The following is a 20865-nucleotide window of genomic DNA, read 5'->3' on the forward strand; positions in this document are numbered from 1 at the left end:
GGTCTGGGCTTTGAGCGGGCCAATGAAATCAACAACTACGACTGATAATGCGGTCACCAAAAACAGTGTGTAGAAACTGTAACACTGGAGGATTTGTATGGCAAGTTGCGCCGCCTTTTTGAAACCAAAGTGTCCTAATGTCTCGCCGGTGTTCCACAAGGGGGCGTTCTTGGTTCCTGAGCATGTTGAGATAATCAACTTGGTTGACCGTTATTGTTCTTCCATTCTCATCTTTGAACCAGAAAGGGCCCTTGATTTCGCCTTGAAGAAGGCCAACCCAGCACATTAGTCTACTTTTGCCCTGATATCGAGTTTATTCGAAATCAAGAGATTTGCAACGTGCCCAAATCCGATAGTTTTGGCTGTTCGACTCTGGGTCCAAAAACGACGTTGTTCTTCACTCCAGAAAACCTTTGAGTGAAAGTTTCGATCCTGAGTTAAAAACCACAAGTAAATTGTTTCTCGCATTTCGTAACTTCTTTCTGTTAATTTATGCAGTTTTTTTACTTTGAATGGAACAAACTTTAAGTCTCGTTTCAAAGTCTGCCATAAACTGGCTGAGGGGATATCAAGTGCCCTTGATGACGTTCGTATGCTTGATTTGGGGGTGTTTACTTAGTGTGTCGGAACTCTCGGTTAACTTTAATTTCGAATCTTTGATCGACCACCTCTGTTCCTAACCTGGCCAAAGGCCCGTCTTGAATCCGTTGCCATTCACGTTGAAAATCGGTCAAAGTGAACTGGCTTCTTTGCCTTCCCCAAATGGCATATATTTCAAGAATTTTTTGCTTGACAGCAATTGCTGTTAATCCTTTTGCAAACTGCAGGATAATGAATTTGCGCTGCCCATCGCTGAATTTCATTTTTTGATAAAAAATGAACAAGATTGAAGAAACTGGCATGAACAATTCAATGAAGCATGATTAAAAATCAAGAAAATGGCGGAAAGCTTTTTCTGTGTTTCTCCAAATTGTTGTTTTTTCATGGATTCTCAAAGTTCCACATCCCATCTATCACCCTGCGCAAAATCGGACTCATGCGTCATTTCAGTCGAAAATGACAGCCTTTTCAAAAGTCTCATTGGTTTTCAAACACCCTGAAGTTCCTTCAGCAAGCATAATTCTAATGTTCCGTTCTCAGACCCTTCTGCTTCAAGACCATTCTGCTCATTGAGCGAATAGTAGTCAGTAGTCTTCATTTTGTGCATCGGCTGAACAACAGTATTGATGCATCGACTTGTATCACTATGAAAACTCTTTTAAGCAAAAAAAAAAATCTCCTCAATAAATCTTCATGAAAAATGCTACTTTTAAAAATTTCGTTAAGTATCTGTGAAAAAAACTTTTTTAAAAAAAACTTTGCATTGCTTTGCGGAGTTTTTTATGAAAATGACTTGTTTTCTTTCAGTCAGAAAATCAAATTCTTCCCTTACTATGAAAATGTCATAAATAGAATTTCCAACAAGGGAGTTATTACTACGGACAGATCAAGTTTCTTGGAATAAGGAACTAGCCGTTTTCCCGGAAACATCTTTTGTAAGAAATTGTTGATCTTTCTTTTTTTTATTGAAACCCAATAGCTTCGAAGTTACTTCCCAGGAGGGAAGTGGACTGGAGGCTAGGCGGTTGCTTTTATAGCCAAATGTTGAGGTTGGTGTCTCGGCAGGATCTTTTTTCATTTTGAATGCTTGTTACTGTTCGTGGTCTGACTTAGGTTAAAAATGAAACTGAAAAAAAAAAATGCAGGAAGTATATTTCTAGCTCAAAGATTCAAATTAACACTTGTGAGGGAGGCAGGGGAGTCTTGGCGGTATATAGATTGAGTGAATAAATTTGTTGACCTAACTGAAATAAATTGTTCACATTTTAGCTGTTTGGTATTCTGCAAATTGTTGAGATAAAATTTAGTCCTTATTTTCCAGATAGATTTTTTCATGAACTGAATATGCACTAAATGAAAAGTAGTTTAGAATTTGTATTCAAATTTAATGGTAGTTTATTTCGATTGAAAAAATTGTGATGGCTTGGAAAACTGAATGTCAAACTCGTAAAAATTGATAGTCCCACCAGAAAAGTATAGCCCGCATACTAGTAAAATCTTATTGTGGGGCTCTTTTGGTTACTTAGCGGGGAGGGTGGATAATGGCAAAAAAACCGTTCACTTTTGATTAATTCAACGTTAATGAAAAATATCACTCTGTTTTTAGCGGCATTATCTAACCACGAACAAATTTCAAGTCATTTTGAAGTTCGGAGGAAGCGCCTGATAGCTTGCGCTCGGGTTGGCTTTTTTGCCATACAGTTTCAAGTGTTTTTAAATAGCTAGCTTTTAAGGAAATTTTAATATTCTATCTAAAAGACATTGATGCCAGGGCTCAATATTAAAAAGATGTTTCACGTGTGATAATTTATGGTTAAATTATGGCGAAATGAAATTAATCTTGCCTTGATCACCTATTAAAATGTTAGTGTCAAAATTAATTGCTCCTTTTTGAAAAAAGAAAACCCGTAACTGGGCAAAACACTGATTTTATTATTGCCCTTTAATTTATCTCCAACATTTTTTGGTAAAATAAAACTCACAATCTTATGAACTTTAGGCTGTTTATATCAAACTTAAAGTGTTAAACTTTGAGTTGTGTATGGAAATAATAAGACCAATTAACTTATTGCCTCAATCAATTTGGAACGATTTTGTATTGCGGAATAATTACCAAGTAGACAATACAGACAAATAGTTACGACATACTTGCAGAAGAACACTATAGTCATAGGCACACCAGTCTGAGCACATATAGAAGAAGAGATTGAACCCCCCAAGGAGCAATGAGTTTTTTGAAGTTAGCCTGAATAAAAAAGAGCTTGTTTTTTCCTGACTTTCTTCGAAAATCAGACCAATGAGTCAAGACATATTTTGCACTTATAATTATACTATTTTGCACTTAAAATAGCGCAAAAGATTTGTCTTTTTTTTTCAATTGAAAAACAAAAATTCAAAAAAATCCAAGTCTTTTCATTTTTTTGCCCATTTTAAAACATTTTTTCGACTAAAAATTTTCATATACATTAAGAGCAATCCGAGACAATTTAGAGCGTCCACCTGGTACAACAGTCTTGGTTCTTTTTGAGTTGAAGAAGGCCAATTGCTCAAATTAGTCTGCCAATTAGAAGTAATATATTTGAAAAAAAAAACTGAAATCTGCATGAAGGGTAGTTGAAGTCTGAAAACTTTCTTACACTAGATTTAAATCGCAAAAAACTCATAAATCTTATTTCAATCAAAATCTTTTGCTCAAAAAGCTCAATTTTTTTAAATATTTTTGATATTTTTTAATTCTTATTGGGACCAACGCTATGTAAAAAACAGAAGAATGTAAGAGAATGTAAGATGTAAAGTGATAATGAGAGCCAATGGCTTGCCACGGTTTATTTGGAATAGTTCAATTAGCCGCTTACGCTTTAGTGGGATGAAATGTTTTAGACTGTGCTATTTGGGTTTGAGTTCGGGACTACTTTGAAATCAACAATTCATATTAGAAAAATTAACGCGCGATCATTTTTTTTCAATTTCGAGTCTTTATGTTTGCATTATAATCAGTTGATTAACAAAGTTCCGCATCTTGGATTGCGATATTTTTTTGTGTTTTTTAAGGAAAATTCTCGAATTTGCTTAGGCTCAAAAATATACTTTTTCGCGGATTGGTTTTTGATTTCTTTTTAAATTAGTTAATTTTCGTTGCTGAAAGGAAAACAAACTCCACTATCGAACAGCTAACGTAAAGGTCACAAGAGAATTCAATGGCTTCTTGTGTCGAAAGTAGAATTTAATTATCAAAACTCCCAGCGAAATAAAAATCAAACATAAAAATCAGCATAGTATCCGACTATCTATAATTTTATACATCAAATTATACATAGTATCCGACCATCAAGCATTTGTATAAAATTGAAAAGTCGATGAAAAAATTTTGAAAAAAGGAAGAAAAATCGGAAAAAAAATTGCGTTCTAACGCGTGTTATGAAAACGCAAATCGCTGGTTAATTACCCCAGTTCAATCAAATGATTAATTTTCAAACCCCCATATTTTTCCAAAAATGATTACAGTTGAATATTATTTTTTAACTTTGAGCTCAAGGCATCCATATCTTTCAGACGGTTTGAAATAAAAATCACTCAAAGCATAAAAATTCAAATCAGCTTCTCCGAAAGAAGGAATAACCCAAATCCATAAATCCATAGTATTTGGAGTAATTTCTGAAATTTTGTGACAAATTTTTAGAGCATTTGATTTAATCAGAATTTTTATTGTAACAAGCAGCTTGGTTTTGCACCACGAATATTTATAAAATGAAACTTTATTAATTATCAAAGAAAGTCATTTTACCTAAAATAAAATACAAATTCTACAAAAATTTGCCTAATTTTGAATCAAAATTGCACAAAAGTGATAAAAACAGAGCTAACTAACTGCAAAATTTTAGCAGAGTACATTATTCAGATTATATCATAGATAAGGGTCAAAGTTCAAAGGTCAGTTGCTTTCATTGTATCACCCTCCCAATTATTGGCTAGAGACGCGAACTTCTGCGTGTGCCAAAACACGTAGCCCCAGTAGACCACATTGAAGAGTAAAAAAGAGAGTGGGAACCCTATTTGGGCACATCTGTCTATCTTCAGATTAGTCCTCTTGTATCTGGGGATGTGGAGGGGGGATATTCCGGGGGCGCCGAAGTTGGGATCTCGGAAGAAGTCGGACAGGGCGAACTCGATCATGGCGGCGATGACGAAGCTGAAGCTGGCCCAGATGTAGACGTCGAGCAGTCTCGGTTCCCGACTCACTGCCATGTTAGTCGTGTCCGTTTGACCTCTGCAGATAGTGAGCATGGAAAGAACTGTCATCACCCCGACTGACGCTCTGAAGCAAATCAAATCCTGTTAAAGCCAATTTTGAGCATCTTTATTGGTCAAAGAACCAGGCTGTTTTTAAGGCTAATTAATCTTTTTACACGGTTGTTACGTGGAGAAAAATTGAATTCGGATGTAAAAACAGCTGTCTATGGTTAATCAATTTTGTTCAGATTCGTTGACCAAAAGTGTAATGCCAGCAATTTGACACTAACTATAAAAACTGAGATGCATCTCTTCATTTTGAGAAGCTTTTTCTTCGATCAATTCAATCAATTTTAACTTAAATTCATCGATCAACAAAACCAGATAGAAATTTTTGAACATCAAATTCAAAAAATGACTGCTTTTTTGAAATTTGTAGATATGATCCATTTAGCAGCTAACTGGTTGACAGGAAGTAAACCTGAAAAGCGAATACGCAGGTAGAGCTTCATATTTGCCAATCAATTTTGGACCAAGTTAACATCCTCCCCCCTAAACAAGTTTAGGGGGGAGGATGTTAACTTGGTTCTAAGTTGTGAATTTTCAGCCAATCAGAAATCAGAATCGAGCATTTTACATGCAGCGCTTAGCAAATTTGCAAATTTAACTTAATTTAAGCGCTGGGGTGGAGGATCTTAACTTGGTCTATTAGGGGGGGGGGGGGGGGGGGGAGTTTCATTGTTTCTGTTTAAAAACTTGATCCCCAATTTTTACCAACATAGGGTTAGTCAAGTTTGTCTCGAAACAGAAAACAAATTTTCAGTCTTTTACCCGTGGTAATTTAAACATGTCTCCTTTAAGCATCTCAATCATTATCACCATCGCCATCTGTAGAATTTCTCTTTTTCCCTTTGGATTACCCAAAAGTTAATTTCAAACTCGTTTCCGTTCCTGGTAAAACGGTGCTCTGAACTGGGGAAATCGACAGCAAAAGAGGGTGAAATTCGATTTGAATTTAATGATAAATCAAGCAGAAGACAGCGACACATTGATCTGATAAATTCATCAAACGATTGAGCGATTTCTGCTTATGTGGCGTGGCGATGTTGGGTGTTCAGGTTGTGATGCTGCAATTACTTTGCCTCCATTTAGGTCAGTGTTTGATTATAACCAGACCCTTTTGGTTATAACCTGGCTCAAAATAACCACTAACTTGCGTTGCAATATAGAGCAAATTCATTTGGTCTATATTGCAACGCAGCACAATGGTTATTTTGTGCCATATTATAACCAATATGCTTTTTCCCCCTTTGAATGATTTCATCTACCATAATAGAATGATGACATAACAGAATAAACAATTACATAAATTGACTCAGAAATGCTAAATCTTTGAAAAGTAGTTTAAATTTGACGTCTCCCTCTGAAACTTCGCTCCACATCTGCGCTTGATGAGAGACTTCATAAAACATGACTTTGAAAATTTGGGCCAATCAGTTTCCAGTTTATTACAACACTAAAAAAACTTCCATTTTTTTCTTCCAAAACTTCCAAAAAACCTCCCCGGTGCTTCTCAATACAGGACCAACAGTGGTGGACGGGAGATGTCATCCATTTTAGGGTAGTTGATCCCACTTTGAAGAGGGGATTGACACTGGGACCTCTCCAACCATGAACGAAGTGGGATTCGAACTCACGACCTTCTTCATTTTTGGGAACAAAAAAGCAGTGAACTTAATCTTGCCATTCTCGCAATTTTTTTGATCTCAAGAGCATGTATAACTACTTTGTCACTCGTTATATGTTGGAACAGAGCTGCTCGTTGTGCAGGATCAAACATTCTGATTGCCTAGAAAAAATTCAAACCGCTTTCGTGAGGCGTGAAACGTTGCTGAAAAATATCAGAGGAACCAATATAGCTATCTTGAAAAAAAAAACTGCTCTACGAAGCTAAAGTATACTTTTTTGTGGATTGGGAGCATATTCACTATCAAGGCCACTTTTTACCTTTCTTTGTTTTTGTGTCATTTCCTTTGATTGTGTCGACAAACTTTTAAGATGTTTAAAGACTTGTCTCTGGTTTGCATTCCAGAGATCTACACCGCTCGCCAAATGGCAATAGCTGCCCAGAATCAAAACAAACCAATTATAACATCATTAGATGGCGTACAAATTGGTTTTTCAACGTTTTCTTATGCTGTATCCGTCAGTTTTTCCATTTTTTTTCAAAGCTTATGGTTTTTGGGAGTCACGGTATAAATCTGCCAAATATCTTCGCATAAGTCAATTATATAATGGATTCACATTAGTGTTTCTCAAACTTTTTTTGCTACTTCCGGATGTATCGCCGCGGAAATTACCAGCTAAATGTTTCAGCCACTTGTTACAGTTTTTTCGAAATATTTTGTATCGATTCAGCTTTTCTAAAGGAATATTTGCCTGCAGACATATACTAATAAACCATAACAAAGTAATTTTTACAAGCATAAATTGCAAAAAAAAATTGTAAATTAATACTGGGTAACTGGCCTGTATACAATATTATCCAATTTTCAGATGTTTCACCAATGATAAATGATCACAAATTGTAGATAATTCTGATGAGATATTTTCATAGGAAACCTTGAGGTGAAGGCTGTTCTAAAAGCATGAATGGGTGGGTTTCTGCGTGTCCCTTAGTTTATGGGACCTAAAATAAAAATCAGTCTAGCATAAGTCCTAAATTTTTTATCTTGAGTTCTGATTGGTTGTTTGCTTTAAGCAACTGATTTGATGATTAATTGTTTATAGTTCAAACAGCAGCATTAAATCAGGCGGCCAAAAAAAGTGTCGAGCTTGTCAACAGAGGGTAAAATTTTGTGTGATATTCAGAGACCCTAATCAATACTCGGCTAATTCATTGACCGATTGAATTGATTTGGGACATAAGCGGCATATTAAAAAAGCTCAAATATAAGTGGCTGCAGTTAAATACGCCGATTTGCATTGAAAATATTTTTTCACCTATGAAACCGTCAATTTAGCAGTGATGTGCTATAGAAAAGGGCAGAATAATTGAAAAAATGCTATAGTTTTTTTTGTGAACGATGTAGATTTTTTCCGGGGAGTCGTCTCCTCTAAGCATGCTTTCACTCTACTTAACGGCCGCAGAGTTTCTCCCTTTTATACCGTGTAATAGTGGGAGACACTAAGACACGACATTATCCACAATCCCGAAAGGGTTATGTTGGTGGTCAGACTAAATCGGCCGATCAAAGGATTACACAACTTCCCCCCTTAATTTAGGCTCTTTTCGGCTCTCCTCTTGCGCTTTCAGCTAGTTCAGCAAATCGTGGGCAAAATACGTATATTCTCAATCGCACAGAAAGTAAAAGCAATTTACAGTGCCCTTAATGAGTTAATTTCTATTTAGCTACTTCTAGAACGAAGACCGCGTTTCGTTCCGTTCAATCGCTTCGTTATCTCGCGTGTCAGTTTTCGCTTGACGCAACTCTAAACTCGCCTACTCCAGCAGCGCAACTCGCTCACACAATTAATTCAACCCGGTACTAAATTCGGGTTGAAGCGCAACTCGCTCGCACAAAGTGTTCAGCCCGGCACGAAACCAATTAGCTCGCTCACACTACTAGTTCATTCCGGTACTAAACTCGGGTTCCAGCGCAACTCGCTCACTAGCAATTATTATTTTCTACTCTGACTGAGAATCAACTACTCCTAATAGTAGCCAACCCCTGTTCTCTTCTCTTGCAGGCTCTCCGTTACCCTCCAATTCCTTATCTTTCTTTATACTTTAGTTTTAGTCAAGTCACGCCATTCCCTATCAGTCCTGACATCCGCCTAAATCACCCATCCGCACATGTTTAAGACTATTTCCGTTCCGCTGTCAACTCTGCCATGTGCCAACTTCGGTTTTTTTATCAATCTTTTCACGCTTATTAGATACCCGGTATGCGGTAGGTGTCACATTTGAAGAGAAAACAAATGTCATACGATTCTAATCAACTAATTCTCAAACTCAGCGAACTTCAGCTCTCGGGTTCAACTCAACCTCCAAACCATGCTATATTTACTCAGTGACCCTCCCAGGTCTTTATTTCAATTATCCCGTTCGTTCGTACTATTTAGGAGACTTAATTCTCATGCTACCGTCCTATTACCATCAGATTGCTCTGGGACTACTTTTCTTTAGTCTCGTTGAATTGCTGTTACTAGATCACTCACCAAGCTATACTGAACCCAATTTTTACCAACTCCACTTTGAATTAACTCTACTACTCCAAGGTTGCATTGTAAAAGCTATATCTCTATCAGCTTCTGCTCTAGTTCCCAATATATAAGTTTTTCTCCCAACTTTTAGCAAGGTGACCCATTCTCATTTCCAGGAGTTGGGCTGGGGAATACGCCACTTACTGGTGTTAATTTTGGGGTTTTCTATGCATTTTTGGGGTCAAGACGACCAAAAGTCAACTTAAGGTCACTCAGGGGGTCAACCGGGGTCAACCGTCCATGTTTGAGTTCAGAATCCCATGGGGATCCTTACTACCAAGTTTTATCCATATCCCATTAATACTTCACAAGTCATACCATTTCTAAGGTGCATTATAATTTTTTCGCAAAAGTGCTATTAACACCGGAAGGAGTCGCCGGAGGGTTTTCACTCACAAGGCGTCTTTTTCGGTGTTCCTACCTTATGCCCATTGCCGCAATAAAATCATTATGCCACCGTTCATCATTTTGCTTAAGCTGTCTATTTCCGGTCTAGGGGTGTTTTTTCAAGGGCTAATTGCTTCCGATCCAACCGCTGGATTTAGTTCCAATGTATCTTGCCACTACCTATCATCCCTCCAATTTTCAGCTCCCTGCGCTCATTGGAGGCCGAGAAACGACTTCCGGAAGTTAGGGGTGGGTTTGTTTACTTAAGGCATAAATTCGGAAGTGGGAGTCTTAGGAGTCTGGGATTCTAAACTTAGGCTTCCCTTAACTAGGCCTACATCATACTAAAATTTGAGCCCAAAACCGCCGCTAGTTTCCGAGTTCTGATAGGGCTGTTTACACTTCCGGGGACCGTTATCACTTGCCCCCAGAGGGTCTGAGGGGTCCCGATTTTTGTATGCCCCGATCAAATCATCTCTAGTATCGCTCCTCTGAATTTCATAACATTAGCTTTCTTAGTTCCGATTCTGGGGGGGGGGGGGGGTTTGCCGATTTTGTCAAATTTTGTTTTCTGGCATAGGAGGGAAAATATCTTCGAAGATTGAGTTATTTTGAACTCTACCCTTTGTTTGCTCAACTACTTAGCTTAATGACGAATCAATCTTGCGTTCAGGTTACTATAGCATGAAATACAGTAGAATCACCAATTCTACAAACGATCGGTCTTGAAAAAATTCATCACCTTTTGAGAAAATAGACAGACAATTGTTAGGGACATTTTCTATCACATATTGCAATTATTTCTTATCACATATTGCAAGTATGCAATTGTTTTCGAGAAATATATGTATGAGCTTGAAAAATTTCACTTCAGCTCAGTTAACACAATTTGATTTGAAAAATTCAGTTGGTATTTCAGTCTTGTCTCATTTAAAATCAAAATGGATTTTTCACGGAACAATATTGGAAACTGGGACGGGAAATGAAAGCACCTATGGTCAGTTTTGAGACGGGATTAAATCGATTTGGGACACTGCTCTAATAACCGTTTTGTATGCCTTCGCGGCATGTTATCCCAGAAAATTATCTGCGATTAATTCAGTCTACTTCTGAAATCTAAAATATTTCCAAGTAGCAGCGCAGGTAAAAATTCAGATCCTTCAACTGGTATTTGAAATAAATTAAAGATACAGGCCTCATTTGCGGTTTATGATAAAAAATCGTAAGAGGTTTAAGCGTTAAAAATAGAAGTACCACAAGCGTATCCAGGAAAACCCACGGATCTACTTGACAATCAGACACTACCCAATATGTATGCAAAAGAATATCCCCATCACCACTAGGCTGCCCAAGATAAATATTTCTACATCTTCAACTGCAGTTACCCGAGTCGAAGTGCGCGACTTAAATTACGACCGAATATGGTCGCTCAAAAAGTATTGAGCGACCAAAATTTCGCAGTTGCGCAGAGGTGTTTGAGTCGCGCAAAGTCGCGATTTGAGTCGCGATGGTCGCGCAGGGTCGCGAAAAGTATGGCTGAATCTGATTGCCAAGTAGATAAAAGAAGGTTGACAACCTTTTTTGAATGTGGTTATATCATTTCTTGCTATTTGTTTATAAATTAATTCGACATTATGATCCAAGGTTAGTAAAACTAAAAGAATTTCAACTCTGAGTGTTGACTTAAGCTATTCGAAATACAGTGCTGATTTGAATTACACGGACAAAACCTAACAAAATTTGAAAATTCAAACGCTTTTTCTCAATTTTGGTTAAGATTAGACAAAAAATAAATTAATGAAGGTGGCTTAGAATTTCACCAGATTTTATATGGTACAATTTTTTGCGCCGAAATTTTCAACCAGAAATTTGCCCCCTAAAATGGGTCATTTTAATTTTTGTAATCAACAAAGAATTATGCTGAAACTACCAGTTAATTGATGAAACATTTTTATCAAAAGAAGCTTCTTACACGGCCCAAAAAAAATCTAGGAGGGTACAGCATCCAAAAATCTGTATAAAAGCATTTAGTTTTGGTTGATAGCCAAAAAAGGTCACTTTAACTAAATAAAAATCAAAATCTTTGCTTTGAAACAAAATTCAAACGTTTTAATTTTTAAAGTTGTGTTCTTCAGGAAGTTTGTTGGGCTGTGTAGGAAGCTTATTTTGATCAGCAATAAACTTCATATTTTCAGCGTAATTCTTAATTAATTAAGAAAATTTTGAAATTACCATTTTTGTGTTAGCATTTTGGAAAAAGTTGCAGCAATTTAAACCCGATGAAAATCTGAGCAAATTTCAATGTCTTCACTTTTGGTCTAATTTTAACCCAATTTGAGAAAAAAGCCCTTGAATTTTCGATTGTTGTTGGTTCTGCACGGTTAATTTAATACAGCACTGCACGGTAGTCATCTTTGAGTTTTGAAAACTGAAATAGTTTGATGTAGTGCTTAGGACCATTTAGTGCACAAAATTTAACGCAAACTTTTGTTCAAAAACTTCAACAATTCTCACACATAATATTTTAGTTTATTTATTATACCAATTTGATGGCAATTTTTTGTTCATTGTTTGAGAAAAGCCAGGAAAATTATTTGAATTTCAACAAAAACTACATTTTAAAAAAAATAAATTGCAGGAAATGAATTTTGTGACATGCCTCGGGCTTCTAGATGAACAGATAAAACATGAACAGATGAGAGTTTCAATAGACATCTTTCTTCACACAAAATTTCATAGATCAGTTTCGTTTCTCAAGAAAAGTATTGTTTTTTTCTCAAAAACAGTTGCTTCAAAAAGAATATTTCCACTATCGAAAAAAGTGAAGGAATAATTGTGCTTCGGCTGTAGTTTTTTTCTCCATACCAATATAGGTTTTTTAACTAGCAATTTTTCAACACAAATTTCTACACCATGTGAACAAAATATTGATTTTGGGCTTAAACTTATTTTATTTTCTAACGCTTTGATCAGGGGCGGATCTGGAATTTTTTCGAGGGGGGAGGAATGTGTGGAAGTTCAAATTTTTTTCTCTCTAAAATTGGTCGAATTTTTTGTAGGTCGACCACATTGAATCGACCACCCACGATATATGCTAACTAAAATCCCCATCACCGCTAGGCTGTCCAAAATCAAACTTTCTACATCCTCAACTGCAGTTACCCGAGTCGAAGTGCGCGACTTAAATTGCGACCGAATATGGTCGCTTAAAAAGTATCGAGCAACCAAAATTTCGCATTCGCACAGAGGTGTTTGAGTCGCACTAAGTCGAAACTTGAGTCGCGACGGTCGCACAGGGTCGGAAAAACTCTGGCTGAATCTGATTGCCAAATAGATAAAAGAAGGTGACAACATTTTTGAATGTGGTTATATCAGTTCTTGCTATTTTTTTTTATAAATTTATTCAACATAATGATCCAAGTTGGGTAAAACTAAATTATTTTCAACTCTGAGTGTTGATTTAAGCTATTTGAAATACAGTGCTGATATAAATTACCCGAACAAAACCGAACAAAATTTGAAAATTCAAACGCTCGTTCTCAAATTTTGTTAAGATTAGACAAAAATGAAATTAATGGAGGTGGCTTAGAATTTCACCAAATTTTTTATGGTGAAACTTTTGCGCCAAAATTCTCAACCAGAATTTTACCCCAAAAATTGTTATTTTAATTTTTGTAATCAACCAAAATTATGCTGAAACTACCAGTTAATTGATGAAACATTTTTTATCAAAAGAAGCTTCTTACACGGCCCAAAAAAAACTTAGGAGGGTACAGCTTCCAAAAATCTGTATAAAAGTCCTTATTTTTGGCTAATAGCCAAAAAAGGTCACTTAATTTAAATAAAAATCAAAATCTTTGCCTCGAAATAAAATTCAAACGTTTTGACTTTTAAAGTTGTGTTCTTCTAGAATTTTGTTGTTGTTGGGCTGTGTAGAAGCTTATTTTGATCAGCAATTAACTTCATAGTTTCAGCATAATTCTTAATTAATTAAGAAAAATTTGAAATTACCTATTTTTGGGTTAACATTTTGGAAAAAGTTGCAACAATTTAAATCCGATGAAACTCTGAGAAAATTTCGATTTCTCACTTTTTGGTTCAATTTTAACCCAATTAGAGAAAAATGAATTTTAATTTTCGATTGTTGTTGGTTCTGCATGGTTCATTCATTCGTTTGTTGGTTTTGCACGGCAGACGTCGTTCAGTTTTTGAAAACTGAAAAAGTTTGATTTAGTGCTTAGGACCATTTAGTGCACAAAATTTGACGCAAATTTTTGTACAAAATCTTGTACAATCCTCACACTTAAAATTTTAGTTTAAATATTATACCAAATTGAAGGCAATTTTTTGTTCATTGTTTGAGAAAAGCCAGGAAACGCATTTGAATTTCAGCTATAACTACATTTTTTTTAAAATAAATTGCAGGAAATGAATTTTGTGACATGCCCCGGGCTTCTAGATGAACAGATAAAACATGAACAGATGAGAGTTGCAATAGACATCTTTCTTCACACAAATTTTCATAGATCAGTTTAGTTTCTCAAGAAAACTTTTTTTTCTCAAAAACAGTTGCTTCAAAATGTTTATTCCGACTATCGAAGAAAGCGAAGGAATAATTGTGCTTCGGGTGTAGTTTTTTCTCCATACCAAATGAGGTTTTTTATCTAGCAATTTTTGAACACAAATTTCTACATAATTTGAACAAAAAACTGACTTTGAGCTGGAACTTATTTTGTTTTCAAAAGCTTTGATCAAGGGTGGGTCTAGAATTTTTTCGAGGGGGGAAGAAGGGGTGGAAGTTCAAATTTTTTTCCTAAAAAATGTCAAATATTTTTTAGGTCGACAAAATTGAATTTCAGAACTTTCCTAAATCATTCTAAAAACACTACTTTGACCAAAATTTCAGCGCTGCAGACAGCTTTTTTTTCACAAAATGAGAATTGGGCAAATGGTTATTGCAAAAAGCAGTTTTAATACTCTTATGGTCACGCAATCCATTTTCAGCAGGATAACCGAAAAACATCACATTGCAATCTTTAAGTTCTGAAATTTTAAGTGTTGTGACGACAATTAATAAAGTGCACTTATTCTCCTCAAAGTGCGCTTAGGCTCATGCATTCAGAACACCAATAGTAAAATGCACTTTTTTTTCCGCAACAAGTTTTTTTTCGTTTCCGTCCCATGTGCCTGAACTTTTTTCCGTAATCAGTTTTCATTTTAATAATGCTATCGGGGTTTGGAAATTGTCGACTTTGAAACCTTGAAACAGCTAGTGTGCAAACTAATTCGTGCCATTAACGCATAAGGCGGTATTTATTCTGCTCATAGGTTGTTCCAAAAAAAATTGAGACAATGTATTTATTGTTATTTTTTTTAGTTATTGTTATATTGAGACAAAGTATTTATTGTTTTTTTTTGCTGAGAACGTTTGTTTTCTTGGCATAGCAAGTGGTGAGAGAATTTCAAAAAAATCAAAAATCATTTTGTTTTCAAATTTTATCATTTTTTTTTCAATTGAGATTTTCAAAAATGTTTTGAAGAAGTTGAAGGAAGTCGGAACATTCAAGGTTTAAGTACGAGGCCAGACTGTGCACTGGATAGGCGCTTATTTTGTGTCTATATGTTCTTGGATTCCAGAAACAAGTGTTATAACATGTTCTAAAATGTAAGTGGATTCCAATGACAGAATTTCATTGAAATCCGCGTACAAATACCTGTAAGGTAAAATTTGTCGGCCAAATGATTTTGTTGCGGACTCCGCATCGAGCAAATATAGGTAATTGTTCTGGATTCCGAAAAGGTAAGCGAACTCCGCAAGTGTCAGTAGATTCCGCAATTTACAGTTTGCGGATTCCATTTACAATTTGCGGATTCCACCTACAGTTGCGGACTCCGCGACAGCTTAAGTTTACCAAACACATATATTATTCTGTTCATGGATTCCACAGATTTGTTCCGTATTCCACAAATTTTGTTGCGGATTCCGCAAAATTGCCTATTTTTGGAGCAATACAATGTTTTAGCTAATTGTCCGTGGAATCCAGAACAGCAAAGAAATTCAAAGAAAAAAAGCAAATTTATGGATTTCGGGACAAATTTTATTCACAAAAAGTAAAATTTGGCCTTGTTATCTTTGCCCGGATTCGGGTAGTCTTGTATAAGTTTGAATTTCATTTGACTCAGAAATAATGAGACGAAAAAATTCAATATCCGAGTTTTTTTTTTAAATTTTAACTTATATTTGTTTTTTTTTTAATAGTCTAATCGAGCATTGTTGGTCCCACAAAATGAGAAATGGGCGAATGGTTATTGCAAAAAGCAGTTTTAATACACTTATGGTCACGCAATCCATTTTCAGCAGGATAATCGAGAAAGATCAGATTGTAATCTTTCAGTTCTGAGCGACTTGAACAATTTTGATCCCTTCACTGGGATTAATCAATTATGACCGTTCACATAAAACCAATTTTTAGTGTTATGACGACGATTAATAAAGTGCACTTATTCTCCTCAAAAAGTGCGCTTAGGCTCATGCATCCAGAACACCAATAGTAAAATGCCATTTTTTCCCTTCAGCTATCCCTGCAACAAGTTTTTTTCGTTTCCGTCCCATGTGCCTGAACTTTTTTCCGTAATCAGTTTTCATTTTAATAATGCTATCGGGGTTTGAAAATTGTCGACTTTGAAACCTTGAAACAGCTAGTGTGCAAACTAATTCGTGCCATTAACGCATAAGGCGCTATTTATACTGCTCATAGGTTGTTCCAAAAAGAATTGAGACAATGTATTTATTGTTATTTTTTTAGTTATTGTTATATTGAGACAAAGTATTTATCATTTTTTTTCAATTGAGATTTTCAAAAAATGTTTTGAAGAAGTTGAAGGAAGTCGGAACATTCAAGGTTTCAGTACGAGGCCAGACTGTGCACTGGATAGGCGCTTATTTTGTGTCTATATGTTCTTGGATTCCAGAAACAAGTGTTATAACATGTTCTAAAATGTAAGTGGATTCCAATGACAGAATTTCATTGAAATCCGCGTACAAATACCTGTAAGGTAAAATTTGTCGGTCAAATGATTTTGTTGCGGACTCCGCATCGAGCAAATATAGGTAATTGTTCGGGATTCCGAAAAGGTAAGCGAACTCCGCAAGTGTCAGTAGATTCCGCAATTTACAGTTTGCGGATTCCGTTTACAATTTGCGGATTCCACCTACAGTTGCGGACTCCGCGACAGCTTAAGTTTACCAAACACATATATTATTATCTGTTCATGGATTCCACAGATTTGTTCCGTATTCCCCAAATTTTGTTGCGGATTCCGCAAAATTGCCTATTTTTGGAGCAATACAATGTTTTAGCTAATTGTCCGTGGAATCCAGAACAGCAAAGAAATTCAAAGAAAAAAAGCAAATTTATGGATTTCGGGACAAATTTTATTCACAAAAAGTAAAATTTGGCCTTGTAATCTTTGCCCGGATTCGGGTAGTCTTGTATAAGTTTGAATTTCATTTGACTCAGAAATAATGAGACGAGAAAATTCAATATCCGAGTGTTTTTTTAAATTTTAACTTAAATTTGTTTTTTTTTTAAAAGTCTAATCGAGCATTGTTGGTCCCACAAAATGAGAAATGGGCGAATGGTTATTGCAAAAAGCAGTTTTAATACACTTATGGTCACGCAATCCATTTTCAGCAGGATAATCGAGAAAGATCAGATTGTAATCTTTCAGTTCTGAGCGACTTGAACAATTTTGATCCCTTCACTGGGATTAATCAATTATGACCGTTCACATAAAACCAATTTTTAGTGTTATGACGACGATTAATAAAGTGCACTTATTCTCCTCAAAAAGTGCGCTTAGGCTCATGTATCCAGAACACCAATAGTAAAATGCCATTTTTTCCCTTCAGCTATCCCCGCAACAAGTTTTTTTTGTTTCCGTCCCATGTGCCTGAACTTTTTTCCGTAATCAGTTTTCATTTTAATATTGCTATCGGGGTTTGAAAATAGTCGACTTTGAAACCTTGAAAAAGCTAGTGTGCAAACTAATTCGTGCCATTAACGCATAAGGCGGTATTTATTCTGCTCATAGGTTGTTCCAAAAAGAATTGAGACAATGTATTTATTGTTATTTTTTTAGTTATTGTTATATTGAGACAAAGTATTTATCATTTTTTTTTCAATTGAGATTTTCAAAAAATGTTTTGAAGAAGTTGAAGGAAGTCGGAACATTCAAGGTTTCAGTACGAGGCCAGACTGTGCACTGGATAGGCGCTTATTTTGTGTCTATATGTTCTTGGATTCCAGAAACAAGTGTTATAACATGTTCTAAAACGTAAGTGGATTCCAATGACAGAATTTCATTGAAATCCGCGTACAAATACCTGTAAGGTAAAATTTGTCGGCCAAATGATTTTGTTGCGGACTCCGCATCGAGCAAATATAGGTAATTGTTCTGGATTCCGAAAAGGTAAGCGAACTCCGCAAGTGTCAGTAGATTCCGCAATTTACAGTTTGCGGATTCTGTTTACAGTTTGCGGATTCCACCTACAGTTGCGGACTCCGCGACAGCTTAAGTTTACCAAACATATATATTATTATCTGTTCATGGATTCCACAGATTTGTTCCGTATTCCACAAATTTTGTTGCGGATTCCGCAAAATTGCCTATTTTTGGAGCAATACAATGTTTTAGCTAATTGTCCGTGGAATCCAGAACAGCAAAGAAATTCAAAGAAAAAAAGCAAATTTATGGATTTCGAGACAAATTTTATTCACAAAAAGTAAAACTTGGCCTTGTAATCTTTGCCCGGATTCGGGTAGTCTTGTATAAGTTTGAATTTCATTTGACTCAGAAATAATGAGACAAGAAAATTCAATATCCGAGTGTTTTTTTTTAAATTTTAACTTAAATTTGTTTTTTTTAATAGTCTAATCGAGCATTGTTGGTCCCACAAAATGAGAAATGGGCGAATGGTTATTGCAAAAAGCAGTTTTAATACACTTATGGTCACGCAATCCATTTTCAGCAGGATAATCGAGAAAGATCAGATTGTAATCTTTCATTTCTGAGCGACTTGAACAATTTTGATCCCTTCACTGGGATTAATCAATTATGACCGTTCACATAAAACCAATTTTTAGTGTTATGACGACGATTAATAAAGTGCACTTATTCTCCTCAAAAAGTGCGCTTAGGCTCATGCATCTAGAACACCAATAGTAAAATGCCATTTTTTCCCTTCAGCTATCCCCGCAACAAGTTTTTTTCGTTTCCGTCCCATGTGCCTGAACTTTTTTCCGTAATCAGTTTTCATTTTAATAATGCAATGGGGGTTTGAAAATTGTCGACTTTGAAACCTTGAAACAGCTAGTGTGCAAACTAATTCGTGCCATTAACGCATAAGGCGGTATTTATTCTGCTCATAGGTTGTTCCAAAAAGAATTGAGACAATGTAATTATTGTTATTTTTTTAGTTATTGTTATATTGAGACAAAGTATTTATCATTTTTTTTCAATTGAGATTTTCAAAAAATGTTTTGAAGAAGTTGAAGGAAGTCGGAACATTCAAGGTTTCAGTACGAGGCCAGACTGTGCACTGGATAGGCGCTTATTTTGTGTCTATATGTTCTTGGATTCCAGAAACAAGTGTTATAACATGTTCTAAAATGTAAGTGGATTCCAATGACAGAATTTCATTGAAATCCGCGTACAAATACCTGTAAGGTAAAATTTGTCGGCCAAATGATTTTGTTGCGGACTCCGCATCGAGCAAATATAGGTAATTGTTCTGGATTCCGAAAAGGTAAGCGAACTCCGCAAGTGTCAGTAGATTCCGCAATTTACAGTTTGCGGATTCCATTTACAATTTGCGGATTCCACCTACAGTTGCGGACTCCGCGACAGCTTAAGTTTACCAAACACATATATTATTATCTGTTCATGGATTCCACAGATTTGTTCCGTATTCCACAAATTTTGTTGCGGATTCCGCAAAATTGCCTATTTTTGGAGCAATACAATGTTTTAGCTAATTGTCCGTGGAATCCAGAACAGCAAAGAAATTCAAAGAAAAAAAGCAAATTTATGGATTTCGGTACAAATTTTATTCACAAAAAGTAAAATTTGGCCTTGTAATCTTTGCCCGGATTCGGGTAGTCTTGTATAAGTTTGAATTTCATTTGGCTCAGAAATAATGAGACGAGAAAATTCAATATCCGATTGTTTTTTTTAAATTTTAACTTAAATTTGTTTTTTTTTAATAGTCTAATCGAGCATTGTTGGTCCCACAAAATGAGAAATGGGCGAATGGTTATTGCAAAAAGCAGTTTTAATACACTTATGGTCACGCAATCCATTTTCAGCAGGATAATCGAGAAAGATCAGATTGTAATCTTTCAGTTCTGAGCGACTTGAAAAATTTTGATCCCTTCACTGGGATTAATCAATTATGACCGTTCACATAAAACCAATTTTTAGTGTTATGACGACGATTAATAAAGTGCACTTATTCTCCTCAAAAAGTGCGCTTAGGCTCATGTATCCAGAACACCAATAGTAAAATGCCATTTTTTCCCTTCAGCTATCCCCGCAACAAGTTTTTTTTGTTTCCGTCCCATGTGCCTGAACTTTTTTCCGTAATCAGTTTTCATTTTAATATTGCTATCGGGGTTTGAAAATAGTCGACTTTGAAACCTTGAAAAAGCTAGTGTGCAAACTAATTCGTGCCATTAACGCATAAGGCGGTATTTATTCTGCTCATAGGTTGTTCCAAAAAGAATTGAGACAATGTATTTATTGTTATTTTTTTAGTTATTGTTATATTGAGACAAAGTATTTATCATTTTTTTTCAATTGAGATTTTCAAAAAATGTTTTGAAGAAGTTGAAGGAAGTCGGAACATTCAAGGTTTCAGTACGAGGCCAGACTGTGCACTGGATAGGCGCTTATTTTGTGTCTATATGTTCTTGGATTCCAGAAACAAGTGTTATAACATGTTCTAAAATGTAAGTGGTTTCCAATGACAGAATTTCATTGAAATCCGCGTACAAATACCTGTAAGGTAAAATTTGTCGGCCAAAAGATTTTGTTGCGGACTCCGCATCGAGCAAATATAGGTAATTGTTCTGGATTCCGAAAAAGTAAGCGAACTCCGCAAGTGTCAGTAGATTCCGCAATTTACAGTTTGCGGATTCCGTTTACAATTTGCGGATTCCACCTACAGTTGCGGACTCCGCGACAGCTTAAGTTTACCAAACACATATATTATTATCTGTTCATGGATTCCACAGATTTGTTCCGTATTCCACAAATTTTGTTGCGGATTCCGCAAAATTGCCTATTTTTGGAGCAATACAATGTTTTAGCTAATTGTCCGTG

At 35.8% G+C, this 20865-nt stretch overlaps 2 protein-coding genes across 14 annotated transcripts in view; both read right to left on the reverse strand.

The window, feature by feature from the left end:
• Nucleotides 1-20865, reverse strand: part of LOC134856990 (sugar transporter SWEET1-like) — a 468950-nt gene that overhangs the window by 194106 nt on the left and 253979 nt on the right. The window lies entirely within an intron of this gene.
• LOC134856956 (gamma-aminobutyric acid receptor subunit rho-2-like) overlaps nt 4370-20865 on the reverse strand; it is a 35925-nt gene continuing 19429 nt past the window's right edge. For all 12 annotated transcript variants that reach the window (XM_063873264.1, XM_063873266.1, XM_063873265.1 and 9 more), the window contains one exon: nt 4370-4915. In XM_063873264.1, the coding sequence (XP_063729334.1) occupies nt 4525-4915 (391 nt within the window). In that variant the 3' untranslated portion in view covers nt 4370-4524. The remainder of the gene's footprint in view (nt 4916-20865) is intronic.

Source organism: Symsagittifera roscoffensis, chromosome 1 (assembly GCF_963678635.1).
Source record: "Symsagittifera roscoffensis chromosome 1, txSymRosc1.1, whole genome shotgun sequence".
Classification (NCBI taxonomy): Eukaryota; Metazoa; Xenacoelomorpha; order Acoela; family Convolutidae; genus Symsagittifera; species Symsagittifera roscoffensis.